This window comes from Myxocyprinus asiaticus, chromosome 42 (assembly GCF_019703515.2).
Source record: "Myxocyprinus asiaticus isolate MX2 ecotype Aquarium Trade chromosome 42, UBuf_Myxa_2, whole genome shotgun sequence".
NCBI lineage: Eukaryota > Metazoa > Chordata > Actinopteri > Cypriniformes > Catostomidae > Myxocyprinus > Myxocyprinus asiaticus.
This window is the reverse complement of record NC_059385.1, coordinates 31,150,604-31,172,955: the sequence shown is the minus strand read 5'-3', so window position 1 is coordinate 31,172,955 and position 22,352 is coordinate 31,150,604. Positions and strand designations below refer to the sequence as shown.

General features: G+C 42.0%; 1 protein-coding gene across 3 annotated transcripts in view; it reads right to left on the bottom strand.

The window, feature by feature from the left end:
* The window catches only part of LOC127432645 (phospholipid phosphatase-related protein type 1-like), a 152,030-nt gene that overhangs the window by 34,014 nt on the left and 95,664 nt on the right, over positions 1 to 22,352 (bottom strand). For all 3 annotated transcript variants that reach the window (XM_051683964.1, XM_051683963.1, XM_051683965.1), the window contains one exon: positions 16,937 to 17,125. In XM_051683964.1, coding sequence (XP_051539924.1) covers positions 16,937 to 17,125 — 189 coding nt within the window. The remainder of the gene's footprint in view (positions 1 to 16,936; positions 17,126 to 22,352) is intronic.

The following is a 22,352-nucleotide window of genomic DNA, read 5'->3' as shown; positions in this document are numbered from 1 at the left end:
TCATGATTAGTTACAGCTGTAATATACACTGATGAACCAAAACATTATGACCACTCACAGATGAAGCGAATAATGTTGATCATCTCCTAACAAGGCCACATGTCAAGGTCTGGGTAGATTTGATGGTTAGCAAACAATCAGTTCTCGTAGTCAACGTGTTGAATGCAGGAGAAATGGGCAGGAGTAAAGACCTGAGCGACTATGACAAGGACCAAATTGTTATGGCCTGACGACTGGGTCACAGCATCTCTTAAATGGCAAGGCTTGTGGGGTGCTCCTGGTCAGCAGTGGTGAGTACCTACCGAGAGTGGTCCGATGAGGGACAAACCACAAACCGACGACTGGGTGTTGGGCACCCAAGGCTCATCGATGCATGAGGGCAACGAAGGCTATCCCATCTGGTCCGAGCAGACAGATGATATACTGTGGCACAAGTCACAGAAAATTTTAATGATGGGTACGGGGAGGTAACATGACACCATGCGAGGTTTGGATGTGTGAACGGTGAGCTCTGTGCACTTTGCTGGTTTTAACACTTTTAATGATATAAACCGGTGAGATTCGATACACTCTGCGAGCCAGGGAGCCGATTTGGCCGGAGAAGTAAGGGAAATTCTGCGAGAATTGTTGAACATGTCGGCAATGCTGACAAAGGTCATTGCTGACTTGGAAGATCTCGCTGTAATACGTCGATCGATCACTGCCATGGAGACGAAATTCACTGAGGTGGTCACAAGAGTGGGGGATTTCGAGAAACAGATCGATGGAGGAGAACCGTAACCAGCGGAATAACGTCCGAATCGTCGGAATTCCTGAAGGCGAAAGGGGTCCGGATATGGTGAAATTCCTGGGCGGGCTTTTTCCTAATCTGCTTGACATAACAGGCCATAAGATGGAAATCGAGTGAGCTCACAGGGTTCCGGCTCTGCGATCCACTGAGGGAGACAATCAATTCTGGCCAAATTTCTGAGATCATCCAATAAAGATCTCGTGTTGCATGAGGCGAGGAGTAAAGGAAGGGTTTTTTGGAAGAACCACAACATTTTCTTGTTCCCAGACTTTGCAAATTCGACAAGAGAGAAACGTGATCAATTCAAGGAATGCAAGAAACTCTTACATCAACAGAAGTTCGCTTTTGCACTGATGTTCCCAGCTAAATTGAGAATAGATGCTAAGGATGGCCGCAAAACATTTACATGTCCCAAGCAAGTGATGTCCTTCATAAAGTCAATGGACTAAGTTATTTTATGGTACTCACATTGTAGCCAAATAGACCAACTCATTGAACATTCACTTGACTGTTCAAGGAACTGAGCACCTTTTTTTATTCTTTTTGTGCTGGTTCCGCCTAGCGTCTGGAGTTTGTTCTGTGAAGTAACACTCCTTCGTGACTGTTGAGTGGATGAATCTGCACGTTAACATTTAATCATGCAGTCTCTCAAAATTTGTGAAATTTGGAAATTTTATTTCCACTTTCTGCTTTCCTCCATTTCTGTCTGAGCACCTGAGTATGTTCATTTAACCAGGGCTGTACCCTGGGTTTTGGAGTGTGACATTTATAAGGAGCTACAGCGTTTGTTCTGTGTAGTAACACTCCTTCGGGACTGTTGAGTGGATGAATCTGCAAGTTGCTTGTGCTTATGTCTCCTATTGGCTGGAGTTTGTTTCGTGGAGTATTTCTTGCAAGACATTGGAGTGATCTGTTAATTTGTTGCATTCATGTAGCAGCCGAATGGGCCGTCTCACTGAACATTGTGTTATTTTTTATTTTATTTTTTTGTGCTGGTTCTGCCTAGCGGTTCTGGGGGAGGTTCAGGGTTTGATTGTTGCACTAATGTTGGAATGTGGTCTTTATAATTTTGTTTTTAACAATTTTTTTTCTCCTATGTCAAAATGTCAAATGTTAATATGAGCAGATATGAGCAGATTGTCTCTCTCCACATGGAATGTGAATGGGTTGGGGCACCCCATAAAAAGAAGGAAGGTTATTTATATAGTGTATAAACGATATAGTGTTTCTTCAACAAATGCATCTTTCCCCACAGGAAGCTGAAAAATTTGGGAAGATATGGGGTGGACATGTTTTCTTTAGTGCTGGCTCAAGTAAGAGCAGGGGAGTCATTACACGGATAAGTAAGCATCTACAATTAAAATGTCTCAAACAGATTAAAGATAAATTAGGAAGAGTCATTATTGTTTTAGCAGAAATTCAAGGGCAAAGTCTTATTTTGGCTAATATTTACACACCTAACATTGATGATCAGGGCTTTTTTATAGATCTTGAAGGGATGTTGCATGTCGCTGGCACCCCTCAGAATATAATATTGGAAGGAGACTTTAATCTTTTGATGGACTCAGATCCTTGATCATAGTGAAGCAAAAGTGTGTAAGCCCCCTAGAGCAACACTGATGCTTCACAGGATGTGTAAAAATCTTGGTCTTACAGATATTTGGAGACTTATGAACCCATCTGGTAGGGACTATACATATTTTTCATCTGTCCATAAGATTTACTCTAGAATAGAAGTCCCTCATTTCAACTGTTGTTGATTGCTCAGTTGGAAACATTTTAGTCTCAGATCACACCCTGGTGAGTTTAGAGGTGTTGCCACATATGGAGAAAAGGAAATTATATAGTTAGTGCCTAAATGTATCCCTTTTGCAAAATCCTGAATTCCAACAAATGTTAAAAGCTGAAATCAATGTTTATATGGAGACCAACTGGTCCTCAGTATCCTCTGTGGGCATGGCTTGGGAGGCACTTAAGGCATTTCTTAGGGGCCGGATAATACAGTATGCCTCATTCACCAGTAATGCCTCAAGCATGAGAACTCGTGGAGTTGGAAGGGAATATTAATTAGTGCTGAGACAGAGCTGAAGCGCTGAATGTCGTCTGATGGCTTCAGAGAATTGACCCAACTGAAATACAGACATAATACTATTTTGTCGCAAAAGGTGGAGTTTTGGCTATTCAGGGCAAGACAGTCATACTTTGAGTGGGGACAAGGCAGGAAAACTTCTGGCTAGATATATAAAACAGAGCGAGTCTTTTTCTACCATTCCCTCAGTGAAATCTGCTGGTAGCCCATCTGCTGGACACTGTTTTTCTTGGATGTTGGCAGAAGATCCAAGATGGCGCCAGTGTGTTTGTCAGCAGGCTGCCGTCTTGTGTTTACATTTCATGTATTGTTTATAGTCGCTCTGTTACTTTGTCTGTCTGCATAAGGAATTACCTCGCTCTTAGTCAACGATTGCGATTTCCTTCTCAATATTCGACACTCTACAGCAGATCTCTGCAGTTGGAATCCCGGAGGCCAAAATGCTTCTGATCCTCCTGTTTTGGCATTGCTGCCGGCAGATATCTGCTGCTTTCCGGACTGCTCATTGCATAAAAGGAAACGCAATAGGAGACGAGGGAAGCGTTGTGGTGTCTTGGTTCGTTTGAGGAGATCGCACCACACTTTTGCTGCGAGGAATGTTTGTCTTGTTCCTGTTTTTTCGGAGCATTCGGAACAGACATCAAAGTCAAAATCAGAGAGATTTTACAGTCATAGTAAGAGAGGGGTGAATTTCGCCAATCACTGTTCTCTGGGTTATGTCCCGCTGTTGTCAACTCAACCTCATGGTTTTCCTTCAAACAATTCTACCACTCTGAAGATGGCTGTATTAAATGTAAGATCTCTCCTTAACAAGACTTTCTTAATCAGTGACTTTATTTCAGCCCATAAGCTAGACTTTCTCTTTATGACTGAGACTTGGTTAAGTGTTGGCGAGTTGAGTCCTTAAGCAGAAGCATCCACTGGTCACTGTGAATTTATGAGCTCTCCAAAGATCACGGGTCGAGGTGGAGTGGTAGCCTACATTTTTAGAAATTATTTCAATTGTCGTCTGTTATCAGCATAACAATATTCGCGTTTGAGGTTCAGCTGTTTAAAGTGGACCTGTGTAGTCCTGTTCTTTGTGCTCTTATATATAGACCTCCTAAGTATACTAAGGATTTTATTGCTGAATTTTCAGAATTTTTATCTTGTATTGTGCCTCATTCTGATTGTCTCTTAATCCTTGGAGATTTTAATATTCATGTTTGTTGCCCGAGTAAGCCCTTGGTTAAAGAATGTTTATATCTTATTGAGTCGTTTAATTTTACTCAGTCTGTTTTAAGTTCCACACATAGGCAAGGTCACACATTGGATTTGATTTTGTCATTAGGCTTTCCAGTTTCAAATGTTGTTATTGAAGACATCTGTCTTTCAGACCACAAGCCTATTATGTTCGATATTACTGTTTCTGGTATTGTCTCTATTCATAAACCATCAGGTTGCTGTGTTCGTTTTCAATTCATCAATTCTACCACAGCTAGCCATTTTTCAACTTCTTATGGCTCTTCTCCTTTCCTTTGCACCATTGAGTCTCCACCTTCAGGCCTGGGCATAGAAGAATTGGTCTCCTTGTTCAACTCTGTATGCACTGAGATTCTGGACACTGTAGCTCCTTATAAATGTCACACTCCTAAACCCAGGGTACAGCCCTGGTTAAATGAACATACTCAGGTGCTCAGACAGAAATGGAGGAAAGCAGAAAGAAAGTGGAAAAAAGATTTCCAAATTTCACAAATTTTGAGAGACTGCATGATTAAATATTAACATTCTGTCAAGGCATCTAAACATACGTTTTTCTCTGATTTAATTTCAAGAAATTCACATAACCCTAAAGTTTTATTTAGTACAATTAATGCAGTATTAATACCTACATCTACCACATTTCCTGACGCTACTTCAGGAGTTTGTGATAGTTTTCTGCAGTTTTTCATTTCTAAGATTGATGCCATTAAATCTGGCATCACTACTCCTGATTTAGTTCCTTTAATTTCTCTATCATGTTCGTTTCACCTTTCAATGTTTGAATCTGTATCTCTTTCTTATTTAGTAGATGTGATTCAGCACATGAAGTCTGCTAGCTGTTCACTGGATGTTGTTCCCACTCGCATTTTTTGAGAGGTTATAGACATTTTGGGACCTAGTCTCTTGTCAATAATATATAGCAGTCTTATTAATGGCGTTGTTCCATTCTGTGCTTAAAAAGTCGAGTCTTGATTCTTCAGAATTTAAATAATATCGCCCCAACTGTCGTTTTTATCTAAAGTCCTGGAAAAGGTTGTTTTCAATCAACTTTCAGGATTCTTGCAGAGAAATGGTATTTTAGATAAATATCAGTTGGGTTTTAAAGTCAAACATAGCACAGAGTCTGCTCTTATCAAAGTGTCAAATGATCTGTTGCTGGCGGTTGATTCAGGTAAAAGTGCCATTCTAATTCTCCTGGATCTCAGCGCAGCCTTTGACACCATTGATCACGATATTCTTTTAGACCGGTTAAGAAATTGGGTGGGCCTTCAAGACACTGCCCTTGAGTGGTTCTCAACTTATTTTAAGGGGAGAGCATTTTCTGTTGAGATTGGGAATCATTCTTCTGCCTCTGCTTCAATCACCTGTGGAGTACCTCAAGGCTCGATTTTGGGACCACTCTTGTTCTCATTATACATATTACCATTAAAGTCTATCTTTCGTAACTACAAAATCGATTATCATTGTTATGCAGATGATATTCAGTGCTATCTTCCTTTAAAATCCACTGATAATTCTGCAATAGAATTGTTGCTGGGTTGTCTTAAAGATATTAAAAGATGGATGGTGACTAATTTTCTCCAGGTCAGTGATTCTAAGACAGAAGTTATTTGGCAAAGCTGATCCTTTTAATAATTTTACTAAACATTCAGGGCCTTTGGCCTCTAACCTTTATACAGAGGCACGCAACCTTGGTGTCATCTTTGACTCTCAATTATAATTCGATAAACAAATAAAGGCTATGGTTAGAGGTGGTTTTTTCCAACTTTCAAATATCAAAATTAAAACCTTTTCTGTCTTTAAAGAATCTGGAGATTGTAATCCATGCTTTTATCTCTTCTAGACTTGATTATTGTAATGCACTGTATTTAGGTGTATCTCAAGCATCACTATCTCATCTTCAGACATTGCAAAATGCAACTAGGAATTAGGAAATATGAATTATGTTTCTCCAGTCCTGGCTTCTTTGCACTGGTTACCTATCTCATACAGGATTCAGTTTAAGGTTATATTGTTGGTATATAGAGTCTACTGTTGTGTGTTCCAAGGACTCTTAAAACTATGGGTGATATTTCTTTTTCTGTCATGGACCCTCACTTGTGAAATGCTTTGCTGCTATTGATTAGGTCTTGTCCAACCTTAAATCTTTTTAAGTCTAAAGACCCACCTGTTCTCCCTTGCTTATGAGTCATTGTAACATATTGTGCAGTATTATTTTATGGTGTTATTTTATTTTATTCTTATTTTATTTTACTATTTATTACATGTTGGTCAATTTTGTACAGCATTTTGGTCAACATTTGTTGTTTTTAAGTGTGCTATAAAATATTTTTTGACTGATTGATTGATTGGTGGTGAAATATGTACCTCAGTCATTGATATTAATAATACTTTTAAAGAATTCTATCTTGATCTCTATAGGTCCACGTCTTCGTCTACTGATGAGGACATTAGAAACTTTGTGGAACCATTAGAACTTCCTAAACTGACGGCTGAGCAAAACAATTCTCTTGATTCTGAGATAAACTTGGAGGAGCTTGGCGAGGTAATTAAGGCCTTGCCTACAGGCAAGGCTCCGGGGCTAGATAGCTTTGCTGCTGAGTTTTTAAAATCTTATGCTACAGAATTGGATTGGATTAATTTCAGATTATTTTACTCTGGATAGGGGCACCCGGCAGGGTTGCCCTCTTTCCCCATTACTGTTCTGTCTTGCCCTGGAACCATTAGCAGCCGTGATAAGAAAGCAGGAACATTTTCCAGGGGTGGTGGTGGGAGGTGTGACACATAAGCTTTTGATTTATGCAGATGATATTTTATTATTCATCTCCGACCCTACTAGATCTATGCCTTGCTTCCGCAGAATTATTAATTCCTTTTCTAAGTTCTCAGGATACAGAGTTAATTGGTCTAAATCCGAAGCTTTGGCTCTGACAGCGTATTGCCCGGTAACGGCTTTTCAGCCGGGTGCCTTCCAGTGGCACAAACAGGGCATTAAGTATTTGGGTATTTTATTCTCAGCAAATTTGTGTGATTTAGTTAGTTAGTTTTGACCCTTTAATAAAAAGGTTTTCGAGTGATGTGGGCAGGTGGGCTTCATTACATTTATCAATGATTGGGCAGGTTAATGTTATTAAAATGAATTGTATTCCAAAATTCAACTACCTGCTACAGCCTCTCCCTATGGATGTCCCCCTCTTTTATTTCAAGCAATTTGAAAGCATAGAGAAGTCCTTCATTTGGAATGGTAAACGTTCCAGATTACATTTCAGTAAGTTGCATAGACTGACTGACAAAAGTGGGCTAGGCCTACCCAAGATGTTGTTTTATTAGTATGCATTCGGTCTCAGACATTTGGCTCATTGGTAACTTCCACCTGAGAGAGCCCCTCCCTGGTTTTGTATTGAACAGGAATTTCTTGCCCCTATTTTGCCATTGCAAAGCCTTTCTATCAAACTAATCTGAAAAGTTAAGTTACACCCTGTTATCTCGCATTTGCACTCAGTATGGACAAAAGTGTCCAGAGTGTTTAATTCGGACATTTATTTTAATGTTGCCTCGAGCATATGGCTGAACCCAAAATTATGTATTAATAAGTCCCCTTTCTGCTGGTCAGAGTGGATAGTGAGGGAGGTTAATACACTCGGTGACCTATATGAGAGTGGAGTGTTGAGATCCTTTGAAAATTTGGTTCAACCTTTTGGGATTCCCAGATCTCAGTTCTTTAGGCATTTACAGCTGCGCCACTTGCTCTGTACTATTTTTGGGAGTAGCATACACCCCCCTAAAGCGGCAGATACTCTGGGAGTGTTAATTACTACTTTTGAAAAAGGTCATGAGGCATCAGTGTACTTCCTGCTAATTCAGAGTCTGGGGGACGGAGCTTCAATTTCTCTCAAGAGATTATGGGAGAAAGATTTAAACTTGGTACTGGAGGAGGGAGTGTGGGCTAGGATTCTAAAAAACGTAGTCTGCATCTAGAGATGCAAGGGTGCGCCTTATGCAATTCAAGATTTTACATAGATTCTATTGGACCCCCTCTAGATTGTATAGGCTTGGTCTTAAAGACACACCCACCTGCTGGCGATGCCAATCAGAAGATGGAGACACAACCCATGTTTTTGGTGGTGTGTTAAGATCCAAGAATTTTGGTTGAAGGTTCAGAGTTTGTGTGTGACGTATTGGGCACTCAAATTTAATTTTGCCCCAGACTATTTTAGGCAATGGGGCGGTCATAAATATTGGGAATAAACACATAAAAAATTTGATTCTAACCAGTGTTATGATCACCAGACAAGTCGTTTTAAGGGGACGTGTGTGTGTGTGTGTGTGTGTATACTCATGTGCGACCACAGGATTGTTTGTTGGGGGTCAGGGTGGGGTCGGGGATTGGGAGGGGTATTGGTGGGGGTTAAATATTGATCCTGTGTATATATGTTTTTCTTTTTGTATGAATCAATAAAAATGTTAATCACAAATGATGTTTACAGGAGGAATATATCACAACACACACTGCATCGCACCCTGCTGCTTATGGGGCTGTGTACATGCGTGCCATTTACCTGGGGAAGTGATGGCACCAGGATGCACTGTGGGAAGATGACAAGCCAGTGGAGGGAGTGTGATGCTCTGAGTAATGTTCTGCTGGGAAACCCTGGGTCCGGCCATTCATATGGATGTCAATTTGACACGCACCACCTACCAAAACATTGTTGCAGACCACATACACCCCTTCATGGCAACAGTATTCCCTGATGGCAGTGGCCTTGTAACACTTCATGCAGGGAGGGGAAGGAGGACACAGGGAACTGGTTTTAATTGACAAACTCAAGCACTTTACAGCTTCACACACATTAGCACAAAAGTCTTTTCAGACATGTAGCTCTCTCTCTCCTCTTGCCGCTGGCGTGGTTCCTTTTATACCGCCCTCCCCAAGCTTACTGCAATTGGAAACAGGTGTTAGTCATAATCTGGCTCAGGTGTATGCACCCTTACCACTTCCTTTCTCTGCAGATGAACACTTGACCACGCCCCCGCCGCCACATATCCCCACCACCTGACTCAGGCCGGGGAGACATCTGACCTTCCTACCACCCCCCCAACCCCATTTCTGGAAAGGAAGTCGGCGACAGCCATCTGCATTCTCGGTCTGTGGACCACCTTGAACTTAAACAGCTGATAGCGTCAGATACCAACGGGTGAGCCGTGCGTTGGTATCTTTCATGCGGTGGAGCCATTGGAGTGGGGCGTGATCCGAGCAGAGAGTGAAGGCCCGCCCCAACAGGTAGTACCAGAGAGTGAGGACCGCCCACTTGATGGCAAGACACTCCTTTTCAATGGTGCTGTACTTCGTCTCCCTCAATGAGAGCTTGTGGCTAATGTACAGCACCGGGCGCTCCTCCCCCTCCACCACCTGTGAGAGCACCGGCCCCAGCCCTCTGTCTGAAGCGTCCATCTGTAACACAAAAGGGAGAGAGAAATCAGGTGAGCGTAAAAGCGGCCCCCCACAAAGTGCAGCTTTAACTCGCGTAAACGCCTGGACCGGGTCTGGAGCTCCCTTTTTAGTGAGATCAGTCAGCAGGCTGGTGACATCCGAATAATTAGGCACGAACCTCCTATAATAGCCAGCCAGCCCCAGGAACTGTCTCACCCCCTTTTTGGTCTTGGGTCTCGGGCAGATCGCAATCGTCGCAGTTTTGTCAATTTGGGGACGCACCTACCCGTGGCCCAAGTGGAACCCCAGATAACATACCTCCACCCATCCAGTTGTGCACTTCTTAGGGTTTGCTGTGAGTCTTACCCATCGCAGTGATCTCAGGACTGCCCTCAGATGCTGCATGTGCCGCTGCCAATCATTATGGTAAATAATGATGTCATCTAGATAGGCAGCGGCATAAGCTGAATGCGGTCTGAGGATTCGGTCCATGAGGCACTGAAACATAGCCAGGGCCCCAAACAAACCAAACGGAAGCATCACAAATTGGTGTAACCAGAATTTATCTCCTTCACTCCTGGATTTCACCATTGAATCGCACTTATCTGCAATGGATGGCACTTCCCTTCCTGAAGACGATCTCGGCCACACCCACGCAGAAGCAGCGCTGGTCGAGGCTGAATGCCCACACTGCGAGGCAATGTGCCTCAAAACGCTCCACGCTCGGATAGCGCTATTTAAGCGCAATTACCCGACCGCTCTAGCTCTGTTGCCTCCCCTGTCCCTTGAGGACCTGGGGAACGACGATGCTCAATGCGAGGATATGGAGCAAACGGATTGTGAGGCTGTACCGCTGGCTCAGGTCCCGCATGCACCCACATTCCCACACTCTTCTTCCCCCGTCCTGTTCACTAAAAGTGTTCCGCCCTCGTGCAGTTCGGTAGCAGTGAACATGGAGAAGAGAACAATGATGACGCCGTATCTCTCACAGCTTCAGACACTGTCAGCTCGTCCGCATCATTAGAGGATGCTGCTTCTCCCCCCTAAAAGGTGGAGACCATTCTTCGACGGCGGATGCGGAGCTTATCTGCAATAAACAAGCTGGAGTTCAAATAGTCACCTCCGTTAGAGCCAACTCGTTCTCGGCTGGACGAGTGGTTTTTGCCGGGTCGCCAAACTAAGACCACCCCGTATAGCCCTGGCCCATTTTTCCCCGAGGTCCACGCTGAACTCTCCAAATCGTGGAGTTCACCATACTCGGCGAGGCTGCACCTCTCCAATACAGCAGCTTTCACATCCGTCGACCGTGGAGACCAAATGGGATATGGCTCGCTTCCCCCCATTGAACAGGCGGTGGCAGCCCACTTATGTCCCTCGACTCAAGCTGGCTTGAGATCCTGCCCACCGCTCCCGTCTAAGCCATGCTGGCTTACATCGACACTAGCGGAACACGCCTATAATACAGCTGGGTAAGCTGGTGCCACCTTGCACACGATGGCAGTGCTCCAGGTCTACCAGGCCAAAATTGTTAAAGAAATGGATGAATCCGGTCCCGAACCGACCATGTTCAAAGAACTTTGCGTCGCAACCGATTTGGCGCTAAGAGCAACAAAGGCCACCGCAAGAGCTATTGGGTGCTCCATGGGAAATCTGGTCTTCCTAGACCATCACCTTTGGCTGACGCTGACTGACATGCACGATGGGGACAAGTCGGCCCTACTCGATGCACCGGTATCCCCTGCTGGTCTCTTCGGCAATGCAGTGGAAGCCCTATCAGAGTGCTTTCAGACAGCCCAAAAACAGCAGCAGGTTATGAAGCATTTTATTCCTAAACCGCTGCTCAATCCAGCCGTTCACGCTCCGCTTCAATGCAGCGCCCCCCGAAACGGCAGCACTCTACTCCCCATGCCCCTCAGGGTCCATCTGAGCCATCCGTTCGCCTGAAAAAGCCTTGGCTGAAGCGCCGTTATCCACAGCCACCACGCCAAGGGCCCCGCCCATCAGGAAAATCTTCCTCTGATCAGCCTCAGTGTTCCTGACGGCTTCAGCAGCGTGAAGCGGAGTCCGCATTGTTCACTGCGGGGATGCCCCGCCCCCAAGTGGACTCGCACAGAATCCCTGTTCTCTCCTCTCACCGTTCCTGTTCGAGAGATTGTTCACAATTGTTTATCTGTGCCAATAAAGTGTATGAAAAATATGCACTCTGCCCACCTTGCCGGCAGTGCGAAAAAAGAAAAATACACAAACACTCATGAAAAGAGCTATGTCCCTCTTCACGCACCCACACACATCCCACAAACCATCAGCCGCCCCTGGGCAGGGCTCTGTGTTAAGCTCTTCAGTGGTCTCACTATCCCCGCTGTCCGAGCGAATAAAAGTGTGGGAATCCCTTCCCGGCATATCAAATTGGGTGTTAATAACTCTAAAGCATGGTTACACACTTCAATTTGTGAGACGGCCGCCGTGCTTCAATGGCGTGATGCCGTCCACAATGTCATCTCAAAATGCTCACATTCTGCATGCAGAAATCAACAGCCTGCTAGCAGTACAGGCAATAGAACCTGTCCAGTTAGGGGTGGATGCGTTAGCTCACAAATGGCCAGCGGGTCGAAAGTATGCATTCTCATTCCTCCACTCCTCTCCAAAATCAGGGAGGAAATGGAAACAGTACTACTGATCGCACCGAGGTGGTCAAATCAACCGTGGTTCCCAGAAATAGTGGAGCTCCTTTATGCGCACCCATGGGAAATCCCACTAAGATGAGACCTTCTTTCTCAGTTATGGAACCTACCTGTGTTGCCGTTGAGCGGGTCACGTCGGACGATGAAGACCTCTCACAGGCAATAAATAATACAATTTTGCATGCTAGAGCTCCATCTACGAGACAGCTCTATGCCTACAAATAGAACATCATTGTGAAATGGTGCAAAACGCGACGTGACGATCCCGTTAATTGCCCTATTTCTGTCATTTTTTAATTTTTACAGGAGCGCTTAGACGCAGGTCTTACTCCGTCTATGCTAAATGTATATGTAGCCGCTATTTCGACAAATCATGCAGCTGTAGGGGGCATGCCAGTAGGTAGACACTGTTTCATGGTCAACTTTCTAAGAGGCGCGAGGTGATTGAATCCTCCCCGCCCAGCTACAATCCCTACATGGGACCTGGCATTGGTACTGAATGCGCTGACTAAAGCCCCATTTGAACCGATCGAGACTATCGATCTGCGCTCTCTTTCCTTTAAAACAGCTCTCTTACTTGCCCTGGCATCCATTAAGAGGTGAGTGATCTGCAGGTGTTCTCAACGCACAGCTCCTGTTTGGAATTCGGTCCGAGCAAATCTAGAGCCACGCTGAGACCGAAAAAAGGTTATATTCCCAAAGTGCTCTCTACCTCCTTTAAGGCACAGGTAGTCACTTTACAAGCCTTTTGCCCCTTCCCTTCCAGTCGGAAGAGCAACGCTCCCTCCATACACTCTGTCCAGTCAGAGCACTACACACCTATGTGTCCCGCACAAGCCAGTTCAGACAAACGCAGCAGCTTTTTGTCTGTTTCGGAGGTCGCTCAAAAGGCATGCTATTTTCAAAGCAGAGACTGTCACATTGGATTGTCAACGCTATATCACTGGCGTACAAATCTCAGGGAACCCAATGCTCTATTGGCATTAAGGCCCACTCAACGAGAGGTATGGGCGTGGGAAAATGGTGTTTCCATACAAGAAATCTGCCTGGCGGCAGGCTGGGCTTCACCCAGCACCTTTGCACGATTTTACAACCTTGACGTGCATTTGGTGGCTTCACAGATATTGTCTGTGCAGCAGCATTAATTCATTGTGTTCTAAGGTCTGCTTCAAGAACTTGATGAATTAACTTCGATTCTGGACTGCACGCGCTTGTGCAACAATGCAAGACGTGTTCATGTTAAGCGCCATCATACTTTGTTTATACTGCCTAATTACACTACATGCAGTATCTCTTTTGTCTCGGCTGTGCTTTAGACATTCGAATGTAAAGTGGTGCCACACTCTGGCCATACCGCTTGAATATATATTTACTGTTTCCCACACAAACACATTAATATACTTGTGTTTTGGTCACACCTTAGACGCTCATTCTCTGGTTAAAAGATAGATATGCGCTGTGTTTCCCTTAGTGGAACTCAGCTGTTTCACTACCGGACTGTGCACCTGACTATGCTCTACAAGGTCTGCTTGGAGCCCTCTTAAAGGCAAAGCATCCCACTACTGAGCGATGCAAATGTGCTTGGTACCTCGCCCCCTCAGAACTGTCAGGGCAAGGTTGATTTCTTATACACTTCCTATAAGCTAAGCGTTGTATTTGTTTGACACAATATCCTATCCCTTCTATACACTCAGTGTAGTTACAACGAGAATCACTCTTGAGTGTTATGTGTCCTTTGTCCAGTACCACGGCGTGATCGTAAACGTTCCCATAAGCGTCAGTGACGTGATGTAAATGACCGAAATCAAAAGGGAACGTCTCCGGTTACGTATGTAACCTTGGTTCCTTGTGATGTAGGGAACGAGACACTGCATAGCTAGCCACGCTACCGGACGTCACTATCAGGCGGCTCAGCCGCCGCTTTCAGTCGATAAATTCTGACTGATGGAATTATGCCTCCCGCTTATATAGAACTATTATATAGTGCTCAATGTAATTGGCTGAGCGGACGTGAACGCGTCAGTTCCCTACATCTCAGGGAACTGAGGTTACATACGTAACCAGAGACGTTTTTCTTTAAGATCAAGAATGTACTGAATTTCGTTCATACTGTTTGAAGTACCCTCCTCCAAAGCTTCCCGTATGACATCGAGCACGGTATGTGGGCGCCATCCGTACAGCAGCTCGAATTAGGAAAACTCTGTGGAGGTTTGCAGGATCTCTCGCACTGTGAATAACGGGATCGAGCCATTTGTCCAATTTCTAGCATCTTTGTGCATAAACTTACGAATCATATTTTTAAGGGTCTTATTAAATCGCTCTACCAACCCATCTGTCTGTGGATGGTAAACACTAGTGCAGATCGACTTAATACCCAACCATTCATAAAGCTTGCATAGTGTCGGTGACATAAATGTAGTGCCGTGATCAGTGAGGATTTCTTTCGGAATCCCCACTCGGGAGATTATTTTGAAGAGTACCTCTGCAACACTGCATGCTGAGATGTTGTGCAGGGGCGCTGCTTCCGGATATCACATTGCATAGTCCACCAGGACTAATACAAAGCAGTGTCCGCGTGCTGACCGATCTAATGGCCCGACGAGGTCCATGCCAATTCTTTCAAAGGGGACCTCGATTAATGGGAGGGGGTGCAACGCTGCTCTTGGGGTGGCCGGCGGATTCACCAGCTGACATTCATGGCAAGCCGCACACCAACTGTGGACATCCCCGTGAATGCCCGGCCAATAAAAACGGGCCATTAGTCAGTCCAGTGTTTTCTTCTCCCCTAAGTGACCCGCCATCGGATTATAGTGAGCCGCCTGGAATAACATTTCCTGGAGGCTCTGCGGTATTAACAGCTGGGATGTATCCTCTTTTGTTCGAGCGTCCTGTGTCACTCAATACACGCCGCTGGCGTGGTTCCCTTTATACCGCTCTCCCCAAACTTACTGCAATTGGAAACAGGTGTTAGTAATAATCTGGCTCAGGTGTATGCACCCTTACCGCTTTCTCTCCAGATGAACGCTCGACCACGCCCCCGCTGCCACAAGCCTCTTTCAGCAGGATAATGCGCCCTGCCACACTGCACACATTGTTCGGGGATGGTTTGAGGAACATGATGAAGACTTCAAGGTGTTGCCCTGGCCACCAAATTCCCCAGATCTCAATCCAATTGAGCGCCGGTTAATTTTACGGTTAACAGTTAATTTTATCTAAGGGTCATTAGATCTGCAGCTCAGCCCATTTTAAATCAGACATAGAAAAACAGTAGTGCGACCACACACTTGGTCAAAACTGTGAATTTAAATGCACAATCCAGAAATAATAGTATCCACAGAACGTAGAGGGGTTGGCACTCCAGAGAAAATGGATTACTTTGCACACTGCCATTTTCACATTAATGTGGAAAAACCGACATTACAAATGTGGCAGTGACAGTAAAAGTAGCACTTACTGTATAATAAGGGGAAAACCATTAAAAACACTCTGGAACCTGCAGATTTAGACCTCTAAGTATGGTATCTATCAAGGCTGCACGAGCATTAATATCAAACGGTGATTAAAACCAGAGATTATTTAGCAGAGATGGGCCACTTCTATTAAAATGAATGAGAGAAATTGGAACGCCCAACAGCAGCCAGCGGTCAACAGACATAGAAAGGAAGTCCCACCTTACAGGTAAAAGAGCCAATCACCTTTTAGATACAGACATCGCCTGTCAATCAATTCGACAACGTACATGCGCATTAGCTATAAAGCCGAGAAAATGTTGTTTTTTAGCGCAATCTGAGGTAAAGAAGCACAATTTGTGATAACAGTGCTGTCAGATTTTACTGCTGATTTGATATGTCCTTTGACCATAATCTTGACCATCCATTTTGGAGATTTCGGTCTTTTCCCATTCAAGTAAATATGAAATGCACTGGCATGACTGGAAATAGCCTCCCGAGAGCATTCCAAAAATGGCCGACAGTGGACTGACTTGCTAAAAAGACTTTGTTAAAACTGACCGGAACTACCTGTGCATTCTACGGTTTGAACTGCACGCATTCCAGCCAGTCAGAATCAAGTATTAGAACAGACCATGGTATAATACACTTATAGTTAGTGAAATAAAATTGTTTAACAGCACTGCATTTTTTTTACAAAACATTTTAGTATTCTATAATCCACAAAATGTATAGTCACTTATTTTCACTTTAAATATCTGAATAAATAAAATGCTATCTTTGATTCATGTATTTCCATTGTCGCACAATGCTGCATCCAAGCAACACAAAAATACCTTAAAATAGCATATTAAATTATTATTTCTAATATTGTTTTCATTACAAATGTACATTTTATGCAAGAAAAGTGAAACATGTCAAACATGTTTTTCATGTTCAAACAATGATTGACCTTTTTACTAGACAGAGGTAGTGTTCAGAAGAGCATACTACCATACTACTATTTTAAGAAATAGTAGACAGTGTATACTATGCTGTATGCAGTAAGCTAGTGTTCTTACTCTTAACACAGGGCAAACTCGAACCTGCATCATCTGCATGAGCACCAAGTCTAAATGTATCAGGACCATGTGTACTAACCACTGCACCATGGCTCTGACTTAACTGAAGTCCAAAAACTGCTTAAGATAGTTTGTCACATTCCTCCTCTGTTAAGCATTTTAAAGGGGCACAGATAGATTTGACTTTACTCACGATGGCTGTGGGCGCAGCTGCCACCACACAGTACAGGATGATTGGAGGGATGAAGCTGCTCTCCTCCGCCCCAGGGTAGGGCTTCATCAGGTCAGTGTCATTACAGAAGAAGCCCTGGATGTGGATCCCAAATGTGTCCGTGCATTCAAAGTAGTACACCAGAAGCACCGTCCCGGCCATGATGACCAACTACAGGAGAATGGGAAAAACAAAAAAACTTTAGTTTGGTTTATTCATGATTTTTGTACCTATGGAAATTTTCATGAATACGGTACATTTTGGTTGCCCATGGCTTTTTTAAAGTATTAGAGGCACAAATCCCATCATCTTTGCTGTGAGAACTATTAGATGTGTTAAACCATTATTTAATATAAAATTAGCATAGCATTAAAAGTAGCTAGTTTCAAACATATCAAAAGTCAATAATTTGAGATGTGCTGAAAAGACATTGTGGTGAGAATTTCCATGAATTTCAGAAAGAAAATGACATAAATCTCCTGTGATGCATGTATAGTAAATCCACTGCTGGACATTGTTAGGGCACAAACAAACATACACGTATAGAGTGTGATTATTTTTTTTAGCAAGACTTTACTTTCTAGAAATTCACAGTGCTAAAAGTGCCCAAAGAAACACCCATTAAGCTTTTGTGTGACCCTGTTACTGCATTATTTTCAACCCATTAGGAAAAGTGTAACATTCCTTAAAGGAATAGTTCACCCAAAAATGAAAATTCTCTCATTATTTACTCACCCTTATGCCATCCCAGATGTGTGTGACTTTCTTTCTTCTGCAGAACACAAATGAAGATTTTTAGAAGAATATTCAGCTCTGTAGGTCCAAACAATGCAAGTAAAACCAAAACTTTGAAGCACCAAAAAGCACATAAAAGCAGCATAAAAGTAATCCATACGACTCTAGTGGTTTAGTCCACAAATTCTTAGTGATCTAATCGCTTTTGGGTGAGAACTGAGTGAAAAGAAACTTCTGTTTTACTATAAATCTTGACATCAGCAGTCTCTTTGGCGATCTTGATTTCAAGCTTGATTACACCTCCTATAGTGCCATCTAGCGCTCTGTGTATGTGTCAAGCTTGCATTGTATGGACCCACAAAGTTGAGATATTTTTCAGAAAATTTTTGTTTGTGTTCTGGAGAAGAAAGAAAGTCATACACCTCTGGGATGGCATGAGGGTGAGTAAATGGTGAGAAAATGTTAATTTTTGGGTGAATTTTTTATTATTATTATTATTTACAGGAAATGTAAGTTAGAATAATTACAAACCAACATTTGGTCCCAAATTATCTAGCCTGCAGTAAGTTGGACTAAATTTGCAACCCTACTACCCTTTCTGGCAAAATGAGAATATGAGAATTTAAACTGTAATAAATATTTCCTGAAATTTGGTAACAGGGTTGCAAAAAATGTAAACCACATTTAAATGAATAGAAAATAAAACAGCTCACGTAATATTTAGTTTTACCTCCTGAGGTTAACGATCAACATTTTCTGAAGTTTAAGCATCTCCTTTGACTTATAATTTCTTAAAGAATAAAAAGAAGAAAAAAAAAAGTTTCAGGCCCTATTTTGTAACCTTTTCACTGAAAGTGTCCTGTAGAGATGTGCATTTCACGCAGCCCATCTCAAGCAAACAGCTCGATTCCCCAAACCGAATGTGAGCAGCTGTGTCCATCTGTTCTTGAGTTTGCATTCGCCACTTACATTCTCTCTTTCACTTCAAGTAAAACACTCCTCATGCTTTCATTGCCAGCAGGGTTACATAAAGAGCTTTTCAAAAAAACATGCCAGACAGCATGTCGACAGAAGAGATGAAGGCACGGTTTGTTAAAGTGATGTATTATGTAACTTATGTTGCTCTTTACAGCATTCATTAGACTTTTCCTCCACATGGCTGCTTCCCTTCCACTTTACAGGCCTGTTAAAAGTGATTTTTTTTTTTTTTTTTTGGGAAAAGCAAATTAAATGTCCCAACAACCTACTGTCTGTGCTTTTTAAGCCAATTAGAAACACCCTGCCAGTCAATAGGTGTGTTCGACTTCATGCATCGCTGCGCAGACCATTCGGCACCAGACTTGAAGCAGTGCATGTTGGTTCGAAATTTTGTCCAACTTGAGACGGCACTACCGCCAATTCATTTCATTTGATTAGTCCATGTGTAGAGCAATTTACAGCCCCTCAAATAAAATAAAGTCTTAATTATGACAGCAGTTCAAGAAGTGCTGGTTCCCATTGACTAGCGCCACCTCATATTGGCATCAAAATATCTTCATTTGTGTTGTTGAAGAAAGTCATTTGAGTTTGAGAAGGCAAACGGGTGAGTAAATTATGAGAGAATTATAATTTTTGGGTGAACTATTACTTTAACCAGTACACCACACAGCAGCCTCAAACTATACACACCAGATGTCATACCAGGACAGAATAAAAACATTTCAAAGCAGGTTGAATGTCTTTGTTAGATTGCACTTCTCACACTATCAACACAGTCTAACCCCAGCAGCGATGTTCTGAGTCAGCAGTTCATTAGTATTTCATGAGGTGACGTGTCAGTATTTCTCATGCTTGTCTTCAACTGTAATATAAAGGCCGGTATAGAGCTGAAGAGAGAACAAGTCTAACCCAATTAAAGTCACTATACACTGACACAGCACTTTTCTTTTCGTCATGTGAATTCAATAAAGTAGCCTCAAACTATAAGTTGAACATAACGTTTATTCAGGTTAAATATATATATATATATATGTTCCAGCAAATCATATTAATGGAATAACTGCATCTTACATATTAATTTAATGAACTATGTCTACCTACACAGCAATCAGTGATTCAGGGCCAGTTCTAGACACTGAGAGGCCCTAGGCAATTTATTTTGGAGGCCACCTGAATGTTTTTTTTTTTTTTTTTTTTTTTACTTATTTTTATTATTTAATGTGGCATGACATACAACAAAGTGGTAGCTCATTCAAATAATCACCTTCACAATATGTTTAAAGCAGTACTCTTAACTGCTTATTTATTTATTTATTTGCAAGCTTTGGCAAATCTAATCAAAAGTCAAGTAGTTTTTGATTAGTTCTTCTACAGAGGTGCTCATTGTTGTAGCCTGGTAACTTCTAAACAACACTTTGTTATCTGAAGTGATAAAAGCCAGTGCACCTCATAAGAGCTGTCAGTCAATAGAATGAATTTTCTGACATCTCTTGCAGATTTCATGCCGTCTGAGACTGAGACTAACCCTTAACATTGACCAAATTAAATTCACCTTCCAACATTCTTGACTTAATTGTATAGTGTTTTACAAGTACAGAAATAATCAATCCCATACCATACCACGTTTTGAAATAATAATGACATACTTATATGACAATTAATATTAATGTTCAGATAAATACTAGCCATTTCTGAAACTCCAACACACCAAATAATATGCATTTTCCTATTTCCTGCTTTGTAGTAAACATCACAAGAATAAATACAACCATTTTAATAAATATTTTATTAACATTCATTATACATTATATTCATTATAATGTTATTATATTAATTATACATTATCTGTCATCTACTACAATGAAATAGTCTATTAGAGGAACACATGGCATGGTGTTTCTACAAGAAAGTTGAATTCAGTGTTACTGTGTCAAAGTTCAACATCTTTAAGCTTGTTCTCTTCAAGTCTCACATCTAGATAAAGGACTCACATGCATGACTTATTTAGCATTTTATTTGATCGCCTCTCAATTTCTCCTGCTCTTGTTTTTGCGTACAGTTCATTAAATTATGGATTGCGTCTCTTGAGAGCGGCTGCATGATACAGCACAGAGGGAGCTTTACCTCCACCCAGAAGATGTGTCTAAGATTTTGCGATAGCACAGTAGACATCAGACACATTTTACAAGTTTTTTTGTTGCAACGCTGCCAATATGCAACATTTGTGGATTTTCCACGATAGACACAAAGCTTATCGCTCACATGTGAATGGGTTTAAATTTCAAATCGCACGTTTTTAATTGCAGATGCGAGCACACTGCGCAGCTCTGGGCCTCATTTCACGAAAGCATCGTAAGCCTAGATCGTAGAATACATCTTACGATTCATCTTAGTTTTGCCTCCTTTTTCTGAAAGCCATCATAACTTAAGTAGTACTTGAAAATGCTCGTAGATTTACGAGTGCTCTGGAGTAATCCTACAGAGCTAAGAGCATCTTAATAGACAAGGGCTGGGTTTCCCGGTAACGTTGCAACTTAAGTTTTAACAATCATCTTAACTGATGTCGCTTGTTATTTTATGATAGAGTAATGCCTGTTTCCCAAACCAGCACGTAGATTACTCGTTATAAAGTTGAACTTAAGTGAGCTGTCCAGTCCAAAGGTGCTGATCACTTTGGCCAGTTTATCCAGGAGTTTGTCTTCTCAAAATGAAAGTAAGGTGGAAATACTGACAAACATGCAGTTGTTTGTAACCTTGTCAAAGCACCAAAATTTATTACCTTACTATTACAGAATTTAAAGAAATTAGGCATCATTATGCATCATGCAATTTGTTACTGCCTTGTAAAAAGACCATAGGCGAGACGATTTGAATCAGCCATTGGAGGAAGGAAGAAGAGGGAGGCTCTCATTGCACACTCTCGCTCTAATCTGCTCTGTTAACCATATTTTAATTATTTATTAAGACATATTTATGTTTTAAACTTCATGGTCACATTATTCACATACTGTATGTCTTCTTAAATAATCTGTTTAATAAGAACATGTTGTCTTTCTATTGCCTTTACAATTATGCCCATCAAAGAAAGCTGATATAATGTTGTACTGTATTACGTGTCTTGTAAATTTAGACCTATCATTTTGCATGCACAGACTGCGGAGACTGCCTATTGATTCCATAGCGCTTTTTTCAACACTTTTTTTTATGCTCTGAAATATTTTACAATGGCTTTCCAATTATCAAAATATATTAATACAATTTATTAAATGTCACATTGTCTTTGATAAACTGTGAAAGATGCCAGAAAGATAAGTTTAAGTTGCACTTAATGGACTTAAGAGCAGTTCAAAAGCATTAAAGAACGTTTTTACGAACTACTTAGATAACGATGCTTTTGGAAAACACGCCTTAGAGATTAAGCACTAAAGTGCTGCTAATGTCCTACTTAGTGCTTTGGGAAACCCAGCCAAGGTTAATAATAATAATAATAATAATAATAATAATAATAATGCATAAAATAGATATATAAATGGATGAATAGACAAAATAAAATCAGAGATAGCAGAAAAATGTCAATGAATTTTCTCATTATCTCATCTTCGTTTCTGACACCCAAGGGCGCTCTCGCCCGCACCACGCATTGTGCAGCACCACATTTCTGTCACCTTTATCACCTCTAGGAGTA